General features: G+C 41.2%; 1 protein-coding gene across 2 annotated transcripts in view; it reads left to right on the top strand.

The window, feature by feature from the left end:
* Window positions 1–23,448, top strand: part of LOC137262262 (A disintegrin and metalloproteinase with thrombospondin motifs 20-like) — a 35,710-nt gene extending 12,262 nt beyond the window's left edge. The window contains exons 3-6 of one of the 2 annotated variants that reach the window (XM_067800068.1): window positions 11,253–11,527; window positions 15,764–15,934; window positions 21,804–21,948; window positions 23,021–23,085. In XM_067800068.1, the coding sequence (XP_067656169.1) occupies window positions 11,253–11,527; window positions 15,764–15,934; window positions 21,804–21,948; window positions 23,021–23,085 (656 nt within the window). Of the gene's footprint in view, window positions 1–11,252; window positions 11,528–15,763; window positions 15,935–21,803; window positions 21,949–23,020 lie in introns of both variants that reach the window. The other variant, XM_067800069.1, reaches the window with a different exon arrangement.
* The last annotated feature ends 1,133 nt before the right edge of the window (window positions 23,449–24,581 follow it).

The following is a 24,581-nucleotide window of genomic DNA, read 5'->3' as shown; positions in this document are numbered from 1 at the left end:
ACTGTACAGAGTAGCATAATTTGTCGCAGAAACTGCATAAACACTTGAGCTCAAATACCTTTGTGAGCACGGAAAATCTTCTTCTTCAGACATTCTTAACACATTTGTGGCTGACACTGGCAATGGCGGTGAATGTGAAAGCATGTATCTTGATGAATGTTTACGCATGCGGGAAAATTATTCACGAATACCTCCCGTTCGGGGCAAACAAAAATTCAACCATTCGCCACTAACCCAGAATAACATATCAATTGCTACAATTACTCTGCGCATTCCGGGCCACATTACGTTGTCAAACAGCCCCTATCGTGTTCAGATATATCAGATGGCACGTGCTGTAAGTGACATGTGAAAGCACGTGCAACGCGAAATTTTCAAGGACCTGATGGGTAAGAATAAAACGTGAGAGCGCAGCCAAACATAGTGCATTGAATTTATCATTGTTTTGATAACGTTTAATGTACATGTACACATTTAATTATGTGTCATGGTTTAAGTCGGTTAGACTACTCGGACCTTGGCGTCTAATCGTTGAAGTTGTTAGTTAGATCACTCAGCGCTACGCGTCTCGTGATCTAACAACTTCAACAATTAGACGCCAGGTCCTCGTGATCTAACCTATACATAAGCAGCACTATAGTTCTTGTTGATCACCTTATGAATAACTAATGCCACGTCTGCAATATCCATTTGACATTTGAATAGATACATTTGGTAAGGTTTTAGGTCTATAACAAAGGTGATTAGCCACTTAGATCTGGTGGTTGTCACGTCATTCAACTTTTGAAATATGATATTTTCGAACATCATGGTACCACTGGCTAGACCAATACATACAAAAAGAATTAGGACACCCATAACCATTCTCTGAAAACACAGAGGATAACAGATTGGTCTCGCGAAATACATGAGTTATAATTAACAGCCAGAACGATTCCTTTATATATGTATGTATATATATATACATATTGTAGCTATATATATATATATATATATACATATGGAAATTAATTAAGCAACACCAAATTCAAAGACACATAAAAACTTAACAAAGTCTAACGAAGTAATTTTGATGATTGATTATTCAATTTTGATGTATTGACATACAGCATGAGCTTTTCATGGGTTGATATGACGCGCGTGAAGCTTGCACAGCGCACGTGCATTGCTTTAACCTCAACTTTCGAAAAATGCACTTTTTCCCTGGGGTGTTTACAAGCGCAGGTTGTCGATTGCATTCGGTTTTTCATTCATTTCAATGTCATGGCACGTAGGAAATTATCAGAGGCCACTCGTTGGCAAATAATCGGCATGAGGAATGCTGGTATGTCTCTAAGACAAATCGGGACTCAAATCGGACGACATCATTCCATAATTTCAAAACTTTTGAAAAAAAACCGGGCCACTAATGAAGTTAAAGACCTGCCTAGACCAGGAAGACCCAGGAAGACCACAGTCCGGGAGGACAGAGCTTTACTGAGACTTGTACGGCGCAGGTCCTTCGACTCGAGCTCTCGGTTGAGACAGGAGTGGCTTCCAGGGAGACCCATCTCGAACAGGACTGTTCGGAATCGTCTGAAAGCTGCAGGATACCGGGCAAGGAGGCCAATCAAGCGACCCAGACTGTCTCCAGCCCATAAGGCAGCCCGACTGGCCTGGTGTAATGACCGTTTGCACTGGAACATTGCCTCTTGGAGGAAGGTCCATTTCTCAGATGAGAGCCGGTTCTTGCTGCACATGGTGGACGGTCGTACTCGGGTCTGGAGGCAGAGGAACACAGCAATGGCTCCACGGAACATCCAGGAGACTGTGGCCTTTGGGGGAGGTTCCGTTATGGTATGGGGGTGCATTTCCATGAACTGCAAGTTGGATATCATTACCATCCGTGGCAACCTTAACGGTGTTCGTTACCAACAGGAGGTTCTTGACAGGGCTGTGGTACCTCATTTTGAGAACCATCCTCTGGCAACGAGACCCATATTTATGGACGACAATGCTAGACCTCACAGGGCGCATGCTGTAAATGATTTTTTGCGGCAAAATGCAATTGACAGAATTCCATGGCCTGCCATGAGCCCTGACCTCAACCCCATTGAACAATTGTGGGACTTTATTGGCCGTCGTGTGAGGCAGAGAGACCCACCAGTCCATAATCTCAACGAATTGACGGCTGCCCTGCATGAGGAGTGGAACAGGATCCCCCAGAATCAGATCCGGAGACTCATCCAAGGAATGAGGAGGCGTCTGGAATCGGTGGTGCGTGCGCAGGGAGGACACACTAGATATTGATGAAAGTCGGTGTGCAGACTCTCAGATGACTGTTCTTTCTTTCCATGTGACATTTGTGTTAATACACCTGACAACAACGTCTGTGGATGAATAGTAAATTGTGTCCATTTTTTCATGAATTTAAGACAGTTTTAAGAATTTGGATTTCGTTGCAATAAAGCAAAGTCTTGATACTTTTTCCCTTTAAGTTGTTTGTCAGAGATCGTCTGTTGAATACAAAAGTGTCAAACTATATCAACCCGGCATATTTTGATTGTCAGAACACTTCAAAGTTGCTCCAATAGAAAAAATTGGGGTGTTGCTTGATTAATTTCCAGGTGTATATATATATATATATATATATGCATATGCAGCTTTTGGTCAGTTGTCATAAGAAATCGTCCAGTGAATAAACATATCTATATGGGCATGTATATGTAGCATTACTAATATGCACATTGCAGTCGTAGCTAACCATCTATCGTGAAGCCTTACAATAGTTGGGCTACAGCTTCTAGTAACTTCTTAACGTGGTTACCAGGCTTAGGTTTCTTATCCATTTCACCTTTCATGGTGACAGGGTTGCTATTGACGACGTTCACCACATCTTCCTGATGTGTTTGTGAGCTATCAGTATACTGGTCAGAGTCATAACCCTTGGTTATTTCTAGTTCCCGCTTCTTGCTCCTTAGCCGCTTCACGACTTCAGCTAGGGGGATGTCATCCTCATCATCAGAATCGGATCTCACCTGGCGATATCGTGGCGCGATTCTAGCTAAAGGATCCCCTGTCTTGGCGTCTGAACTTTCTGAACTTGATTCAGAGGAGGGAGGGACAACATAGGCAGTCTTCCTCTTAGGTCGACCACAGGTATCCTTCAGGATATCCCATTCGTGTATATCAGCTATCCTCAGATGCTCTGCATGGGCTTTTGTCGCTGAGTCACCAAGCTGACATCGGATGATATAGGTGACAGGAGTGGTTTGATCTATGACCCTGTAAAATGGCTTCCATTTGTTTTGCAGTTTGCTCTTCCGCCGATGGAGCCTGTAGAAGTCTGGGTCTCCTATCTTTATTTTGTTCGGCTTCCTGTTCCTGTCAGCATACTGTTTCTGTCTGCATTTAGCCTTTTTCATATTTCTATGAACCAGTAAGAAGGATTTGTGTTGTTGTTGTAACCCGATCTTGTGTTCATCCTCTCCAGTGTACTTTCGCCTCGGCTTCAGTAGATTATCAATGGGTAACACAACATCCCGATTATACATCAAGAAAAAGGGCGAGAATTTGGACGACTCACAGATGTTGAACCTTATGGCGGCCAATGTCTGGTTGAGGTACAAATCCCAACTGGTCAGGTTGTCATCCAGCTTCTTAGCGAGTACATCGTGCAAAGTCCGATGGAACCGCTCAACTCGACTGTTGGCCTGTGGGTGATAGTATGTGGTCTTCACATGATTTATCCCCAGCGCCTCCAGAGTTTCCTTAACTATTCGGTTTACATTCTCCATGCCATTGTCTGTGACGATCTGAAGCAGGGCGCCAAAACGTGGAAAATTTTCCTCGATCAGTAAGTGGGCCACGGTTTCTGCTGTTTTGTCTGGGACGGGAAACGCCTCGGGCCAACCACTAAAATGATCCACAAAGCTTATGATGTACTTGTTCCCAGACAATGAAGTAGGGTATGGTCCAGAAAGGTCCATGCTAACCTTGGCAAATGGGTAGGGTGGCATATCAGTGTCTTGTAGCGGCGGCTTCTGTACTTTCATCATACGGACTTGACAAGTGGTGCACCTAGTGATGTAGCTATACAGTTTTTTGTATAGGTTCGGCCAATAATATTTGGTTTTTATTGACTCAAATGTCTTGTCAATTCCCATATGTCCATTCTCGTCATGATACTGTGTCACTACATCTTGCTGCAGCTGTTCAGGCACATATAACCGTGGTACTGGCTCATCGTCTGCATCACTCATAAAATAGAGTAACCCATCTATGATTAGAAATCTTCTCAGTGGTGATTCATCTCCACTACCCTTTTCCAGCTTGGTCTTGATATCCTGAATGTTCTTGTCCTTCAGCTGTTCGGATCTCATGTCAAGACCCTGTTTACAGGTTTTGAGAATCTCATGGGCCTTACTTTGTTTAGGCTCACAGCTAGCAAACTCTTTTGTAGAAAATTTGCCAGAGTCGAAGACATTAATCTCTAGGGCATTGTCAGGACCATCTAGTACTATTTCATCCTCAGGATTGGTATCGACTTCTGGGTGGGTAGGTACTCTTGACAGGAGGTCAGCACAGGTATTGGTCACTCCTGCAATGTACTCAATTTCGCAGTTGTAGCCTGCAATCCCCAGTGCCCAAAGCTGCACTTTCTTATTCTGCATCGGTGACTCCAGAAGGTACTTCAGAGGTTTATGGTCTGTTCGGATGATGAATTTGGCATTATGCAGATAGTGGTCAAGGTTTTCTAAGGCATAATGGATAGCGTACGCTTCTTTTTCAATGGTTGACCACCGCGTCTGGGTATCTGTCAATTTGTGTGAGAGGAAATGGATCGGCTTCTCAACCCCTGCGGATGTACTGTCATCATAATGTACTTGTGCTAGGCAGGCACCCACACAGCTGTCGCTGGTGTCTGTATAGAGCACATATGGCTTTCTAGGGTCTGGATATGTCAGCAAGGGTACCACCGTGAGACTCTTCTTCAAGAACTGAAAGCCCTGTTGACATTCTTTTGTCCAAGTGAATCGAGCATACTTCTTGGTTAGTTTCACAATTGGTTCTGCTATCTTCGAGAAGTTTGGTATAAATCTCCTATAGTAACTGCACATACCAACAAAACTGTGGACTTCTCGAACTGAGGCCAGGGCCTCCATGGATCGGATTGCCTCGACCTTTTTCCCATCGGGTTTGATCCCATCCTGATTGATGACGAACCCCAAATAGTTAGTTTCTTTTTGCATGAATGAACATTTTGACAGCTTTAGTTTCAGTGAATGCTGCCGGATTCTGTCAAAGACCAATTGAATATGTTTCAGGTGTTCTTCCTTGGTTTTAGAAAAGATAAGGACATCGTCAAGATAGGCAATAGCAAAAGCCTCAAGATCCTCTAAAACGATATTCATTAGTTCTGTAAAGATTGACGGGGCATTACATAAGTCAAATGGCATTACGGAAAACTCAAAAAGTCCTCGGTGACAGGCAAATGCAGTTTTCTCATTGTCCTCTTCATCCATCGACACCTGCCAATATCCGGACTTTATATCCAGGGTTGTAAAGTATCTAGAATCTCCTAATTGGGTGAGGATGTCATCGATCAGAGGTAAAGGCGTTGAAATCGGGCGACTAATACGGTTCAGCGATCGGAAGTCGACGCAAAACATTTTGCTGCCATCCTTCTTGTCAACCACTACTATTGGGAAACTCCACGGTGACCTTAATCGTTGTATGATTCTAGCTTCAAGCATTTCATTAATTGCCTTATCAACTACCTGGCGCTTGTTCAACGGTGTTCTATAGGGCTTCATTTTAATTGGGGGATGGTCACCAGTGTCTATTTTCATCGTCACCGTGTCTGTATGTCCTAAGTCCATGTCATTTTTTGCAAAGAGGTCATGGTTACGTTTAACTATGTCACAGACATTATCCCTGTGTTCTGGTGGTACGTTAATGTCAGTGTCCTTGTCATCTAGTATGTCATTGTCTGGCAGGTCTGACATCTTGACCAAGTTCTCCGAAGGAATGCTTTCTAACTTCCCCATAACACACCCTCGTTTAAGCCTATTGGACTTGTTTGCGTTATTGACTAACATGACGGGGATATTCCTGTGTTTATCTACCCTGACAATGGAGTTAGTAACTAGGACACCAGGTTCACTTGCCAAATAACCAGTATCAATAGCGGTCAGTTGATACACATCATCAATCTGCATGCCATCCCTATTCTTCACTTTAGTTCTCAAGACATTTTTACTTTGAGGTTTTATTGTTACATCGGCTGCTAGCCTCGCCACAGAGGAAATGTGAATATCTTCCTCTAAGGGAACGTAAGTCTTGCCAATCCTTAAGCTACCAAGATCAAACTAAAGTCGAACACCAGCCTGGGTCAACCAGTCATGGCCAAGTATCATATTCCAATTCATGTTACCGACAACATAGAACGTATGACTGAGAGTGAAAGTGAGATTGACACTGCCATCTACTTCCACAGCATTTCCATTGACCAGCTGTAGCAAAATCTTTTTCTTATCAAGTTTGCAAAATCCTTTAATTAGCTCAAAGATTCTCCTATGTATTATTGAAACTTCTGCTCCTGAATCTATTAAACACCTAACCTTTCTTTTACCTATCTTTATGCTGCATGAGTTTGGTCTTCCTGCTAGATTAATTGAGTACCTCCTTTCACTCTCTTCCCCAGTGGCTTCCTTGTGGGGAAGAGGTTCTAGTTTAAAGCTCTATCATTGGTGGGGGCAAAGGTCACCCTGCGTCTATTCAGGCATTCCCTCTTAACATGTCCCGGTTGACTGCATAACCAAAACACTATGGGTTTTGGTGAGGGTGGACGCCCTGTCCCTACTACTGCATGAATTCCTCTTCTCGACTGTAACCCACTCTGACTAGCTGGGATCCTACAATCCCTAGCCCTATGCCCTGTTTGGTGGCACTTGAAGCATTTCCTGTGCTTTAAGTGGTCTATGTCCATCGCTTCTTCCCTTCGTTCATTTAGGAACATTCCTTCCCTACTATTTCCCGGGGTCCTGCCTTTATTACCGGTTCTTCCTAACCTCAGTTCAAAACGAGCCCTAATGTTCTGCTCATGGGTAGCTGAGGTGACAGCCATCGCCAGATCTCCTGGTTAGCCATCATGAATGTTGGAGAGTACTAACAAAAACCCTGTCTACTCACTCGTTTCTCGTTGGGCCAGTCTCCACGTAACAACACTGTGTCTTTTCTTGTCGGCAGTCCTTTACTTTGATGAGGATCCGGGTCACGGCACCAGTTGAAGAACCCACTGCATAGCCTATACTTATAACAAAGTATAAGCAGACGACAACCAGAGGTTTTCGAGGAACGACTTTTATTTACTTCATAACATCAGCCGGCAGGTTGACCAGGGGCATCAGAGGCAGGGCGAGGCAGGCAGAAGCAGGAGGGGGCCCTCTCGGCGAACTGTACTGTACTTGGCGAGCGTCAGTTCATGTCTGCTGGAGTGTGGGGTCTGGCCCCCCTTTTTATCCAGCTCATCCCCTGCTTTGATTGACACAAGGGGAAGGGGCAACTGGCATATGGTTCCACTCAGCTGGCAGGTTGATCCAGGTAGCTGGCAGGTCGATCCACCCAGCTGGCAGGTTGATCCAGGTGGGTGGCAGGTTGGTCCGTGTGACCCCACCACACCAATCTTGTCCCCCATTAGTGTCGGGTTAGACGTTGGTCTCTAATCCCCGATAGGGCAAGTCACGGTCAGCCGGATCGCAAGGCAGCATTCATGTCGCGCCTGGCCTACACCCCATTGTGTTACAATCCACTTTTAATTGAAACTACTGAATTGCATAATGATCTTGCTACTGGCTAATACGACATCGTCTTCTGTTGGTTACCAAGCCACGTAGGCATTTCTGGGAACATACTGGCCGATCTTGCTGTCAAGGCAGCACTCTACAAATCTGTGACACCACTTGATATTCCATACACTGATTATAAAGCAACCATTAGATCTTATATCCGTGATCTGATGCAGAAGACGTGGGACACGGAAGTAGGTTTAAATACAATAGATAAAATAAAACCGTATATTGGTTACACTTGGTTGTCAGTCCAGATTTGAAGAGGTTATTTTATGACGATGTCGTATTGGCCACACAAGATACACACATAAATATTTGCTTAAAGGTGAGTAGCCTCCGTTTTGTATCCCTTGTGATGGCCGCCATATTGCTGGAATATTGCTGAGCGCAGCGTAAAACTAAACTTACTCACTCACCTTATGATGAAAGTATCACGGTCAAGCATATCCTGTTTGACTGTGTTGGGTATTCCATCACAAGGGATCAATATTTTAATTCACGAACTATGAAGGATCTTTTTAAATGTTTTATTTTCTAAATAATTAAATATTTTATTATTGGTAGTCTAGCTTAACAACTGAGATTGTTAGTGGCTGTGCCCTCGAGGAGGGTTGAAGTATTGTAAAATTATTGTCCTCCTGTGAGGACTGGTAAGTCCAAAACATTCTATGTAAATTTAGTACGACCAAAATTTTAATCGTAGTATATTTGTTGTTTTTAATAATGGCGAAATTTCAGTATAATCGTCAGTGGCTGAGGGGATGGTGTAAATCCATCTGGGGTCCATGCAGGTAGCAAAGGTACTGTAAGTCCCCATGGTCCCTAATATGGTGATCTACCTTTGGTTGTTGGTGATTAATAGCCAGTTGTTATTTGGTACTGTCTATAGTGATTTCATTTTACGATAGCGTACTAGTTTTAAATTTATATCACTGTGATACTTTAGTATGTTTACTATCCGTCGATGACAGGTTCTTACGTTCTAACTTTATTGATTTTCATATAGATATAAACTAGATTGTTCTCGTCACGATATGGCTGAAATATTGCCGATGTGACGCTAAATAATAAGTCACTCACTCTTGATGTGTTACGTTTCCTTGTAAAGTATTACATGCTTGTCGTAAGAGGCGACTAACGGGATCGGGTGGTCAGGCTCGCTGACTTGGTTAACACATATTATAGATTCCTAATTGTGCAGATCGATGCTCATTGTCTGGCCCATCCTCGATCATTTACAGACCGCCGCCATATAGCTGGAATATTGCTTATTGCCGCGTAAAACTAAACTCACTCACTCGTAAAGTATACTGAGTGAAAAAAGAAACTTCCTATTCTTTCTTCATGGCACTATAAAAGAACAAGAGATGGTTAAATTGTTATTATTTCATTGCTGAGACCTGTGTGATGTACTCGATACACTGATAATGCCACAATCAGTTCCATTAGGCTATGCCTGCCGTCCGCGAATCTGAGGGTAAACCTGGATTCATTGCTAAAGACGACTCGATTCCAGTTTCTCTGGGTCCATCGGAGGTGACGTTAGGCCAACAATAGACGTTGACGTTGATGAAACGGCGGAGTCGAAAGATACGGGTCCCATTTCGGATACATAGATGTATCATCAGAGAAAAAATATTCATTATTTTTAAGAATTACATTTTGTGAAGTTTCTTTTTTGACTCAGTATATACTGTATGATGGCATCTGATTAGGGCATTTTATTAAATAAACACGTAGAGCAAACCTCTCCTAATAATCTGAATATTAGCTTTTACTTTTTAAATGGATATCGTCGGCAATTGTACAAGCCAGAATCCGTGTACTAAATCAAGGCAGTGTTCGAATTTACCCTTTGAACGGTCATAATGTTCATATTTTGTAGCTATTTCATTTTTACCTCCGGCAACTGTTTGTAGAGTATAACTAGAATAAGCAGTATGACTGCACCTCTGTGATATATTCTGTTATCTGTTTATGTAAATATTCTGTGCTTGGGGTATGTACCTCTTTCCGTCGGGACACCTGTGAAAATCTGGGCTAGAATTGGTCTTCAGCAACCCATGCTAGTCGTACGAAGTCGTACAAACCGGATCAGGTTTCCAAGAAAACGAAACGGCTACCTTATGGGTATGCCTTCATTTAGTCGTTTTCGCAAGGAAACATAACTGGATGACCTCCCCTGAGATGTATGATGCGTCTTCCAACTGAACCTCCTTGTCCTACAACCAGACAACACTGCTACCCGTATAGAACTCATTGATCGGACAATGAGTAAGTGTGCAACTGTCAGTGAATTACAGTGAGTGAGTGAGTGAGTTTAGTTTTACGTCGCACTTAGCAATATTCCAGCTATATGGCGACGGTCTGTAAATAATCGAGTCTGGACCAGACAATCCAGTGATCAACAACATGAGCATCGATCTGCGCAATGGGGAACCGATGACATGTGTCAACCAAGTCAGCTAGTCTGACCACTCGATCCCGTTAGTCGCCTCTTACGACAAGCATAGTCACCTTTTATGGCAAGCATGGGTTGCTGAAGGTCTATTCTACCCCGGGACCTTCACGGGTCTAGTGAATTACATGAATTCCTTGATCATTATTTCAGCTAGAAAATTGCAGGATAAGGAGGTTCAGTTGCTAGATGTGTCATACATCTTAGGGAAGGTAATCCTGTTATGTTTCCTTGAGAAAACGTCTAAATGAATTCTGAGTTGGCCAATGATGCTACCCATAAAGCAGGCGTTTCGTCCTCTTGCATACCAAAACGCTGACTCCTGGTCTGTTTCTGGTTTATTACCATCACAGTGCTCGCGTTCACGCATGCCTAGTAGTGGTCTGGAAGCTATCATATTGTACCTGTACAGTCCAGTGATTGTTAGAATTCCTAATATCTGTCAGCTCTTCGCTTCGCTTTGTATTTATTATGAAGATTTTTAACATACGTTCAAGGAGGTGGTATATTACAGACAATGACAGTCGATCAAGTTGATGCATAAATGATTTTCAATGATATCTCGAGCTGCGTATTTCCAAAGATAATTCTTGTTCACGGTCCTTTTCATTTGAATTATATGAATTATATTTCAGATATTTCGTGTTCAGGTGAATGGGACATGTTCATAACCATCCTATTACCACCCTTTTTGAAATTCTGTGAGAAGACTTTAATTTGTTTTTGCTCACCTTCAACACTCCTTCCCATGATTATGATAATAACAGTACATTTAGTACAACTGCTCTACAAAGGTCGAGACTAAGAGTGAGAGGAAACCGGAAATGAGCTTCACACATTGTGCGCATCTGGTGAACCAAGCCCAAGTCTTCTCCTTAGGCTATCCCTCCTCCTCTGAGACTGCTGAATATCATTTGCATTATTCGAAAGTGCAAGTTTATTTCATTTCAATCTGTATACAGAACCGACATCGTGTGCTGATATAAGGAACTTTACATCCAAACCTGTGGACGGTCACTACTGGTTATACCCCCCGGGACTAGGGGGACAGGACCAAGCCCGCATCTACTGCCACAACATGGGAACTACCCCTGAAGAATTCGTCAGTCTACCTGTCCCGAATAGTGGCGTATACCCGGAAGAAGAGTTGGTACCATGTTCTGGCCCTAAGAGGTACAGTGTCATTGGTAACCAGTGGGGATCATGGACGTATAACAAGATCAAGATCGACTTAAAGGTAGAGTATCCATATGCAAAGGTCTTAATTGATGAACATAAAAGTATGTCTGTGTCAAGACCATGTTTATGACTTGACCATGACTGTACTGTTCACTGGATGTATCCAGTACATTGGTCGAGATCTTAAAATCAGTTATTGGCTGTCTATTGCACCTTTTTATATTGTATAGTCGTCTATCGTTAAATTGATTTAGAATTAATTACTAGTTTTAAATATCAGTCTGTGATAATCTAGCTGTTTTACTGTCCTTCGTTGACAGATTTTTTGCCATTCTCTGTTATGTGTAATGATTATTGGTGCTCGTCACGATGTGGCTGCAATATTGTCAATGTGACGTTAAATATTAACTCACTGATTGGACGAGATCTTCATAACACAGTATTAACCACCAGGCCAAAGAGAAAGGAAAATTGTCTTTGACGTCATCAGATCTATGATTCTGTTATCTTAGAGCGATAAAATGATCTTAACTTCCATTTTGACACATTATCCTACAACAGTAGGAGCGCAAGTTCTGCTCTTAAGTGCTATATTCAAAGATATCTTAGCAGTATAACTGCAACAAATTCACCATAATATGTGACCTCTGCCTGTAACTGTCGTTGTGTAGGCCTAAGGACATTTATACCCAAGAATCCTCGAGGGGACTAGCTATTTATTTGGGACTGATATACAGTCCATACTCTCGATGACTGCCATTATCAGGTAAAATATATCTGCCTCAGTCAGCATCATATCTTAGACATATCATGTCAACACTGTTGGGATGTATTTAACTAGTTCATTATAGCAGGATCTACAGTTATTCAAATTAGGTATTTATGAGTCTTTGAATATCACATTCATTGCACCTCTTCACTATCAGATCAATAATGATGGTACATATATTTGTGTATACGTGTGTCATCATGAGATCAATGATCTCTGCTTGAATCAAGATATTTAAGGGTCGGAATGAATTTCGGCTTAAATGAACCAGACCAGAATGGAAATTCTAACGTAGTTATGAAAGGGGGTTCTGATTTCAGAGCAGTAAACTGCTTTCGAGTAACAAGCACTGTGTAATAAGCACTGTGATCTTCTCCAGCAATTAGTTTTCAAAACATTGAATCATACGAAGAACGTGATGCAAGGGGTGGTGTGAATGGTTTGACTCTCTATATTTTTGTACTTTTGTACTTCTGTACTTATCTTTGGATATGCTCATATGACACAATGAGAAATTCATGAATTGAATATGTTTTATATAACTCTTTATGTTTCTACTTTGGTGCAAAACTGACAATGTACAATTGATGCATTACATAAAAAGCATTCAAAAGGAGAAATATAGACACTGACAGATATTATATCTATATTGCATTAAATGAAATTAAACATTATTCCATTGACACATTTTGTAGGAATACCCCGCGCAAGTGTCCAACACAATCAATGTAGGCCGATTAATCCAGTACTTGGTGTCGTTCTTTGACTTGCTGGATATTTACTGTTAACTGTGTAAGAAAACATGTATCTAATCCAGTACTAGCCGACCACTTGAGCATGATTCGACGGATCGGCACTGCTGAATGTTCAAATTAAAGGCTGTAATTATAAATTGCGTTAATAATTTCCAACATTTCAAATGAACGGCGAACATATATACTCGTGCATATACTGGAAGTATCTTCTTCGTGATAGAAAGTAGCTGAGAAGTCCTGTCTGAGACCTACTTCACTTTCGTCGTCAAGTGAGCCAAACTAACGTTTGTACTAACCTGCCTCAGTGTCTGGAGGAAGGTCAGTACAACGTTTGTATAAATCTGCTTCAGTGTTTGCAGGAAGGTCAGTACAACGTGTGTATAAACCTGCTTCAGTCAGTGGAGGAAGGTCAGTACAACGTTTCTGTAGACCTGCTTCAGTGTCTGGAAGAAGGTTAGTATAACTGTATAACCCTGCTTCAGTGTCTGGAGGAAGGTCAGTACAACGTTTGTATAAACCTGCTTCAGTGTCTGGAGGAAGGTCAGTACAATGTTTGTATAGACTTTCTTCAGTCAGTAAAGGAAGGTTAGAACGACGTTTCTATAGATCTGCTTCTGGAGGAAGGTCAGTGCAGGTGAACTGATGATGGGGCTAGAACATGACCTGAAGCTTGAGCTGATGATGGGGCTAGAACAGGCCCCGAAACGTGAACGGATGATGGGTCTGGAACAAACTCCGAAAAGTGAACTGATGATGGAGTAGAGCAAACTCCAAAACTTCGTGAGAAATTAATTACAGAAGTTTTTATTCATAAGATTTATCCTGTATATCTTTACCTTCATCCACACAATCGGTCGCAAATGACATTTTCCAATCGACGACTTGAAGAACGAATATAAGCGCTACAACCAAAATAGGATTCAATGCGATTTCCTTCTAAAGGAAGAATGTGTATCACCTCTGAACGATGCGATTTGTACGATCGGAAATAGACAGAATGCACGAAATGATGTTTAGGCTGCCTATGAAGGTTTCTAGAACTGTATGTATGCTGAGGTTGGAGTTGCTGTTGCACCCAGTAACAAACCGAATGTGTAGTGGGTGTAATGTCAATCGAAATATAAACCTTATTGGTGTGATAGTTTACAGGATAAGTTGAACAGTGTCCATACGGATAAGCGTGAATGGCAAAAATGTAAGTCTCCATTTAGGAATAATAATCTGAAAAGGATTACATTTGCTTATCGTTTGATAAAATCCTAAGGTCGAGGAAACGATCTTAATAGAGACAACATACATTACTTGATAGGTATAAAGACAATGATTCGAGGCGATGCAGGTAAACATTTTCACAACAGTCAACAGTAGACAGTGTCTCTAACAACTCAGGTTTTACCGAAAGTGATGCAGATTCACGTATACTGGATGTTCCTAAAACACGTAGCGAGGTTGTATCGGCAATTAATGAAGCCAAATGTGGCAAAGCAGCAAGCCCAGACTTTTTCGCAGTGAGAAAGTGAAGAACCCACACTGCATTGATATTTTATTATCTCGCTGTTGTCTATTCCTTACTGGCGGAGGAACAAAACGGTTTTCGCAGTAACCGTAGTAAGACTGACCACATTTACACGGTTTTCTCGAATATGAAACACAGAAAGTCTTCAAATCCCTCGACGGTAAATTGTTTTCGGCAGTAAAATCCCTCTATGAAAACAACAGATCTCGTGTATTTGTTACCGGTAAATGCCGGCGTAAAACAGGATTGCGTCTTGTCGCCAACACCATTCTCCCCATTTGTGAATGATCTAGCTTACGAAATAAACGATCTGAATTTTCGTATAAGGATAGATACTAATATGACCACTCCTCTGTATGCAGATGACATTGGATTGGTAGCATTGATGTAGGAAATATCGTAATAAGTCGATGGTACAATCATGTTACAATTTTACATGTGGATTAGTACGTATTGAAGTATCTAATTCTTGTATATATTTGGGTTTTTGGTTATTGGAACACTTAGACTTGAAGTATACTGCTAAACAATCCTAAATCAGTCAGCAGGGATCTGGAAGTTATCATCAGTAATTTGAAATCAGTGGGTGGCACGGATAATGAGATATTTGCAACTCTATATGACAATTTCGTTCAACCCATCCTATTTTACGGGGCCGCTATCTGGGGTAGGTGGAAGTTCAGTTGCATAAATGCTATTCACATTCAAGCATAGTCGCCGTTTATGGCAAGGATGGGTTGCTGAAGGCCTTTTCTAACCCCTACCCTCACGGGTCTATTTTAGGTGTAGGCAGTGAGACCCAAACTTTGGCGGTGAGAGGAAATATCGGGTGGATATGTAGCACAACACCGCATCGAAATTGCCTATTGTTACAAGAAAATATGAAAAAAATCAAAATATATACTGAAGGCTTGACAGTAAGGGACAATAAGAACTGTCTTTTATATAATAAGAATGTATGCTACGGGAAACAGTGAGTGAGTGGGTTAAGATTTAAAGTCACATCGGCAATATTTTAAGGTAACATCATATTAGGGTCCATGGGGATTTACATTACTTTTGCTGCCTGCATGAACCCTAGCTAGATTTACACACCCACGCACTGGACTTTATACAGAGACTTAGAAATACATTAAAATGACAAAAATACTATGATTAAAACACTAGAACACTTAATTTGCATCAGGAAGACTATGAGAAACAACAGACACAAGGCATGTGAACATATAGTAAGTAACCGGTGCCATATTACAGACAATGGCTGTGGATCAAGGTGATCGCGCCTTTGCAACGTGGATTGGAACAGCACAAGACTATGGCGTCGCACAGGACTGCTATCACAACCATGGGGCAACCCGAGGATGTGGCCCAGTTGGAACCTTCACTATTGACACCACTGGAACCGGCTTCCGTGTCAACCCTTCCGTATGTAGTCACTCGTGTCCATGAGAGAGTGAGTTAAAATTTAACGTCACATCGGCAATATTGTAGCCATATAGTGACGAGACCTCTTTTTGTAGATACACAATAAATACAAGTAGTTAAAGAACAAGTCTTCGACAGACTGTAAAATAACTAGAGCAACACACAAAAAAGAGTTCACCCTAGCTGGCATGTATTTTCAAAAACAGAAAACTATGTTACACAATACCATGTGAAAATGGGCTATTGACCACCAACAGCTGAAGGTAGGTCACCATACGAGAGGCCATGGGGACTTAGAGTGCCCTTGCTACGTGCATGGACCCTAGCTGGATTTACACCATCCCCTCAGCTGCTGGCGATTGTATGCAAGTTTAGCAACAACTGAAAATGACAATAATACTAAAAAATGACTTGCGTATGCTTTGAGGAGTACAGTAATGGTACGGTACTTCAACCTCCCTTGAAGATACCGCCATTAGCAATCTGAATTATTAATTTAAACTTGCTATCATAAAATATTTCACTATTTACAAATCGGGCTACAAATATGATTATGTTTTTAAATGCATTAATCAATGAGGACTTACATTACTAAAATTATTCTTCATAGTTTGTGATATAATATACTTATCACTTGTGATGGAATATTCAACAGTCAAGCAATACATAAGAAGGGATGCAGAACCTAGGATCCTCACCTTTCAATAGGTATTCATGAGTGTATTTTGTGTGGCCAAAACGACAACGACATCGTCGCATGATAACCTCTCCAAATCAGGACTGACAACCAAAGTAGGTATAACCTATGCAAGGTTTTATTAGATGTAACCCATTTGGGTGTCACATTTCTTCTGCATTAGGTCTAATGCATATGATCGCTTTAAAATCAGTGTATGGCTGGGTAACCAACAGAAGACTATCTCGTATTAGCCAGTAGCAAGATCATTATGCAATTCAATAATTTCTATTCAAAGTTGATGTTTATATTATAGGTTTTCAATCACATGAACGCAAGAAAAGGAGTCTGAATAGACTATATATAGTTTATATTTATGTTGTCTTTGAACATATTTAAGAGCTGTTAAAATGGCATGAGCTGTTATCTCGTAAACGAGAAAACATTGTTCTGGACAGTGGCACAAACCATCGCGTCACTGTCCTTGGACATATCTGTAAATAAGGATGTATATGCATTATACTTACATTTCAATTGATTATTGTTTTACTTATATTGTAATTCATTAGTTTATGATTAATGTTAGGACAACGTGCGGCCAAACCAAATGCCAAGAAGTTAGACGTCGGGAAGAAGTGACATGTTCTAGGTCAATACGGGCAGCAGAGAGAAATGTATATATTCTGTGCCCTCCAGGCGGAATAATTCCTCATTCCATGGTTTTACAGACAAAGTTCCCAGATGTTCATATTAAGTCAAATATATTATTATCTAAAAGGGTGATCAGACATAGTTCAGGCAAGTGTTTAAGTAGCTGATTATGTATATTATCATCGCCCGCTGCGGTGTCATTAGCTTCCTCGAGAGTTATATGTAGCTAATGTAATGAAAATACTTCACTGTAATTTTCACCGTTATCTTATTCAAATACAATGCCCGGAGACATGGTTCGTCGTTGTTCCTTGTCTTTTATAGACCTTCGCATTTACTATTTTAAATTTATTTAAGTTTTGGACGGTCGGATCATGTGGTAAATAATTTTGTGCTCTTTACCTCGCTTTTGTAGCCTGTTTACACTCTGCATTAAACCACGCGTACGGCTTCAGTACATGTTGTTTTGTAGAGGATTGTGCTGTGCATAATCTCATTTTAAATATCGGAAAAAGCTGCATTTTATCAGATTGATTTTTTCCAATACTTCAACCCCCTTTGAGGGTGACCATGGGGACTTACAGTATCTTTGCTACATGCATGTACCCTATTTCGATTTACACCATTTCTTCAGCTGCCAGCCACAATTAAAATACAGGAAAACTACGTCTAGTGGCAGTACAAGAAATTTACGCGAGGTGACGCGAAAATTCAGAACACTGGTTTTAGACATAAAACACGAACCCATCCATACAGGTTACACCAGTGTCACCCTTCACGTCAAGCAATGACCGAAGCTTTGGGTCTGGGATCCATGCGATAGAGGAAATGCGCCAACATAGCCATCTCCAACCTCGGGCAGACGCGTGGATTGAACGATCCAAACGTTGACGGCGAGCTCTACTCCTTGCAACTGAAAAACATCATTTACAGATGCGTTAAAGTGCCAGCCAGTGGCAGCGGTGGTAACGGCGGCAACACCAAACTAAGCCTTATACTACCTGACGAAAATCACGAACAAAGGAATGCTGCTTGTGGCTTACATGCCATCACATAAACGCATCATAATCATTGTCTCGATGGCGCGAAAAACAGTCCACATGACATTGAACAAACCCTAGACGCAAAATGAGGAGTTGCAAGTGGTGGCGGAATTTGACGGTGTGGACGTCATCCTGGGAGACGTGCCGGCGAATTCCATACTAGTTATCCAAGTCTTCCTCAGCGAACCATCACCGGATGGTGAAAGGGAACAAACTCCAGTGGTCTCAGCAACAACAAGACTGCATTTGCTCTGATACTTGCAGGTGGACGCCTACACTAGTCAGCAGGGAGCTACCATGAACGTGAACGGCACGACATTGATAGCTATGATTTTCTTACCTGACAACATACATTTCATGAGCTTGAAGTGGCGTTTGCTCTCACTGTGAAAATAGAGCTGCTATCTGCTAGTGGAGAAGATGTTGTTCTGGATCCAATGACCGTGGCACAAGGTACTGCGCCACCGTCTGTGGACCCGTCTGTAAATAATGATTTGTAATTGCTATATTTATTTTTAATTGACCAGTGATCGATATAGGTGTAAGAATTGGAAACAACCTTCAACAAATCTAGTACCTTCAGGCATTTAGCTTTCAGGTATTTAATGTGGGGTAATGTTAAATGACGTCACGATATGGTTGAGATATTGCCGATGTGACGTAAAATATTAACTCACTCACTCACTAATGTTAAATGTGAATCGAAAATTAAACCCAAGAACTTGGTCCCCTTCGCCACTTTGATGGGTGTTCCATTTAAAGATAGTTCAGGGTCAGGGTCCTTATGCGGCTTATATTTCCAACAAATATGTATACAATTTGTTTTAGGTATAGAAAATTTAAAGCCGTTTTCAAGACACCATTGTTTGATTTTATTTAAACACCACTGTAATTGCTGTTCAGTAGTACGCGTATTTTTACCACGACAAGAAATATTAAAATCATCCACAAAAAGTGTTCCTTTGATTGAATAAAAAACCTTGGAGAAACTGCTGATCTTGTTACTAAATAAAGTGACGGACAAAATACTACCTTCTTTGAAATTGCCTGTCTTTTAAAAACTGTGATATAAAAAGAGGCAAACGGCCTCTCAAACCAAAATAATGTAAATACTTTAAAATACCATGCTTCCAGGTCGTATCATAAGCTTTCTCAAGATCAAAGAAAATTGATACAGCATGTTGTTTATTTACTGTAGCATTTTAAACAAACGATTCTCAACGTACCAAATGATCAATGGTACTACCATTTTTCCTGAAACCACACTGAATATTTGTGATAAGGTTATTGGTTTCAAGATACCAAGTTAATCTATTATTCACCATACGTTCCATGGTTTTACAGACACAGCAAGTGAGCGATATTGGTCTGTATTTTGATGGATCTGCCATGTTTTGGGATTGGAACTAACATGGCATTACACCATGAAGGAGGAAATTCTCCAGACGTCAATATTTGATCAAATATACCTAAAAGTATCATCAGACATGGTTCAGGCAAATGTTTCAGAGGCTGGTAATGTACATTATCATCACCAACTGCAGTGTCACGAGCTTGCTCAAGAGCAGTATGTAGCTCATGTACCTTAGGGTGTTTACTGTAATTAACTAGTAAAGTAAAGTATCTAGTAATGTATTACTTATGTCATGGTATTGTTATTACACAAGGCGTATTATGCTATTTTCTGCAATAGGCATTATACAACGGCATTATGAAATATTAGAACATAAGATGGCCTATTGTTTGTCTCTCAAGTGAATGATGTCAAATTTGGAATACGCAACACACTAAACATCACGAAATTATGCCTTAGAGGCGTTTATTAGACAAGGTTCAAACCATTTCCATCGAAACCAAGAAATATATAAATGACACAAATCTTGAAATAGCAAACGGCACCACGTTTAATGTATGTGCCAATTTTTGATGGACAATATTGAACTGCTTTGGACGGACAGACAGACAAGGCGTCGACTATAACACCCCCCACCCCCAACCCGTATTACATGCCGTGAGGATAACACCCAACCTCATCTGCATGTGCACCAAGTCTTCCTGAACTGATAAAGAGGACAAAAGACATTTGGAATTGTAGAAATGGTTCAGTGATGGTTTCCGTAGACTTCAAGTTGGATGTCATCATAATACCTTGGAAACGGTCACAGTTATTAAGTTCTGGACTTTGTCTCCGTACAATTTGATAACCATCCCGTTGCCAGTCAGCTCACCCTTAGCAATCTCGAGCAGAAATTTCCTATATAACGAAACATTACCATGGCCATCAAGCAACCCGATATGAACCCTATCGAACATATTTGTTTGAAAAAATAAATTGCAATTTAGATTGCACCCAATTTAATGTCCCCGAAACACACTGTAATGTATGATTATCATTTAATGATTTCAGAAGTCCAAGGTATCTTTAACTACGTTACAATTTACAAATTGTACCCCTGCTGAAACATTAAAACCATTCCTTATTGTAACCAATGTGCGTTTTCTAGCCAGAAGATCGCATTTATGAGACAAAGGCAAACACACCCAACAAACCACCCACACATCAATTGTTACGATAGCTGAGTCTGGTACATTTGCTAACCAAACATGGTGACACACACAACCATAGCCGAGCCCGTACACTGAAGTTTGTTTGTGCGAATGTCTCTAAATAATATACTGTAAACAAGACAATTCATTCAAAGTCCACCCTGTATATCCCAACATTTGTACTCAGATCAACCAAACAGCTAACAAGTACCCGTAGTATACATTGGCAATGTCTCCGCATCAAGCATGGCACTACATACCACGAGCTACACTACATACCACATACCTTGAGCATGCACCAGTGCGTGGACATGTGCGCTATATTAATATCCTATATCATATCTTAAGACGTGTACTGGAAACTGACTGTAGGTACAAGGCCGTGTTTTGTTGTTGTTTAGCTTGTTTAGCTCCAGCAACGTGATGCCTCTGGTGATGTGTAAACATATCCAGTTTGGACCATATTTTCTGGACGGTATTTTCATCATGGTCTTTGTCAATACATGTGTTTATTTACTGTTTAACGTTGCACTCAGCAATATTAATATCTATATGGAGGCGGTCCTTAAACCTCGAGTTTGGACCAATCAACCCAGTAAAAAAACCACAACCCTGATCATACGCAAATTGGATAAGACGACATGCATGAAACAAGGCAGCAGGATTAAATCCTCTTGTACCTTTTCAAGATTTACGTTGGTAGATGAGAAGACCACTTGCCATTCGCATCGTAACAGGTTTGTCAGAACACGGAAAGAAAATAAGTCCATCGTTATCACGTACGATGTACAGCGAACGTGGTATCCTTTACACCTTCGTTCAGATTCTGAAGTATTTTGGAACATATGAATATCAAACACATATTTGCTGTACTACAGAAGAACAGTTGTGTGATGTCTGATCATATGGTGCCTTCTTGTATAACCCCTTACATTTCCTTCCACATTTTCAGCTCTCTTGGAAGTCAATCGGTTGGATGCCGTGGACGATCTTCTCCCGAGAGAACAATGGTTTGGTGGTGAACTTGAATTGTGGAGGATACTGCGGAGGATGTAGTCCCGACGGGGTGCTCACGCTTCAGTCGTATAAACCAGATGGTAGGAGAAGCTCTATATCGGATTACACTATAAGAGGCAGGCACCTAATCGCCAGCACACAACGCGGTTGAGTGAGTGAGGTCGCTGACTTTTATGTGCTGCTGTTAAGGTGCCTGACTTGGTGATTTTGGGTTCTGATGTCAGGTGGGACCAACCTAACAAAAGTAATAGAATCTGTACTTTACTGAGAAAGTATTAATAATAATATAATATGGACTACATCTGACCACCTTCTGACAGGCATTGTATATTCCAGATGGTAAGAAAAGGGTTTCATGCAGCATTAACCTCATAAACTGTACAGCTGAAATGACCAACGTACATGTAGTATTATAGCCATGGGTGTGACTTTACGCTGCTGTGAACAAATTTCCATTTTCGTCCGCAAAACAATGTCGGATTCTGAATTTGTTGTTTGAATGGTATTTAAAGCCACACGCATCAATATTCCAGCTACATGGTCTCGATCTGAAAATAGTCGAGTCTCGAATCCTGTGATCATATCAAACATAAGTCTACCCTCTAATTATGTTCAGCTCTTCAGTGTACACTTTGAAACCCTTCTTGTGACTTGATACTGGAACGGGCAACCCAATGACTAATCATGGTGACCACGTCATTATGGTAGGGTTAGAAGCAACGCTGTGGTAAAACTACAATTATAGACGCTTGTGGTAGCATCAGCATACTGTGGAAATAGTTTATAGCATATAGCAATAACTTACAAGGTGGCCATTGCAGCATCATCTTGGAACCTCTTACAGTCCCATAGTAAGCACCCAAATGCTGTTTTTGTTTATTACTCAACGCAGGTGTCAGTGCTTTTCATTATCATATAGTAAGATTGATTTGGTGAACCATGCGTTCTTGACCATGCGTTCAATCCCATTCGCCTTTCACGCCGAAGACTCCAGACATAGGAATGATGAGCTCATTTCTGGTGTCCAAAGCCGTGACCTTGCTGGAATACTGCTAAAAGCAGCGTAAAACTAAACTCACTCTTCCATCACTAGCTTCACCCAGATGGAATGTTACTGTAATGCCGTATACATGTTTTGTTTCTCTGCTCTAGAGCCAAGTGTGTCCGCGGCAACGCTACTTCCAATAGTCTATGAGGTGGTTCAAAAGGTACCGTAGTTCGGAGATCAAAGCTAGTCACGGGAAACACAAAGAAACAGACCTTGTGGGATCAATACCATGCAAACATGTTTCGTGATGGTAAGAAGGTGCAGAATATTATTTTCAACACCTTCTTGTGATACCTTGTTACCTTGGACGAAACATCTGCTGTGTCTCAAAGTGAAATAGACATTTGTTCCAAACCAACCGCGTGTTTATGCATATGTTTCAATACTGAATTACGTGTAAATATGATCTAGAGTTTTACGTTGATTTGGTAAACTGGTGATATTCCTGAAAGTACAGGACCAAGGATTATACTGGCAAACATTGAGATCATACCATGAAGACTTCGTGGGAATAAAGATTTTCAGGAACTGACAATGTTATTGTAATGCATTGCCTGGGCACTGAACCTAGTTTATGTTAGGAACCAAAAGCGATTCCAAAGCATAAGTTTATGTCAGCTGTTATGTAATATGATTTTGACTTTAGTGTTTCGATTTGGCCGAAGTCCATGGACCTGGAAGAGAGGTCTATAACATCAATATAAAGTAAGAAGTCGCGTGTAAGAACTGCAGTTGTGATGATATGTTGAAATGTCTGTCCAGGACAAAGTAGTGGCATTTGTATCTACGGGGTCAAAACTTATCCTCCATACTGTAATCCAGCTGGCTCCCCCATGAACGCATGGGACGTGTAGTCGACCGTTGGCACAAAATCACAGGAACCCGATATCGCACTGTAGGTTAAACATAGACCATATAGATATACACTCACGTCATATATATTAATAGAGTAAAGGAGCAGCAGCTGCCATATTGGATTGTCGTGCTGACATCGACTCATTCCGATTTCAAGCTGAAATGTACGCTGAGAATTCGGTGACATTCAAAACTATGCACACGTACCTCTCAATTATACATGTCCCACACATCCTGCATGATTTCCACGACATAACACCCGTTTTATTAACTTTAATACGTCCTCAAACTCGAAAATCAAACCAAAACACCTCTGAGATGAACGTTATCCTGCACTCGCAGCCACTCGCTTGATCGCTGAACCGAAGTATTTACAGTATCGGGAAACAAGACAGCATGGTTTGAGAGCGAAAAGGTTTGGATGAGCTATGAATTTGACACCCGATCAGGTTTCAACGAAAAAACAAACCAAAAACGATTTTTAAATTTCGCGCTAATGTAATGAATTTGTTCTGGAAAAATTACTTACGTTCAGCGGACCAATAAGATTGCTCGAAAGGCTGCGAGTGTGGGATAACGATCCCGTATCAGATACCTAAGAAATAAATGCCTGAAGGCCCCTGATTTGCAGAAGGTTGTTTCCAATACGATGTGGGAAGGGGATCAGAAAACCCTCCTCCACCTGTTCCGAGCGCTTATACGATCCCAACTTGATTAAGGCTCCATTGTATATGGTGGAGCCTGTAAAAGGAACCTAAAATTGTTGGATTCTGTCCACCACCAAGGCCTAAGACTTTGTCCTGGGTCATT

This window comes from Haliotis asinina, chromosome 14 (assembly GCF_037392515.1).
Source record: "Haliotis asinina isolate JCU_RB_2024 chromosome 14, JCU_Hal_asi_v2, whole genome shotgun sequence".
Lineage (NCBI taxonomy): Eukaryota > Metazoa > Mollusca > Gastropoda > Lepetellida > Haliotidae > Haliotis > Haliotis asinina.
The sequence above is the reverse complement of the archived record's forward strand: the minus strand, read 5'-3'. Positions and strand labels throughout refer to the sequence as shown.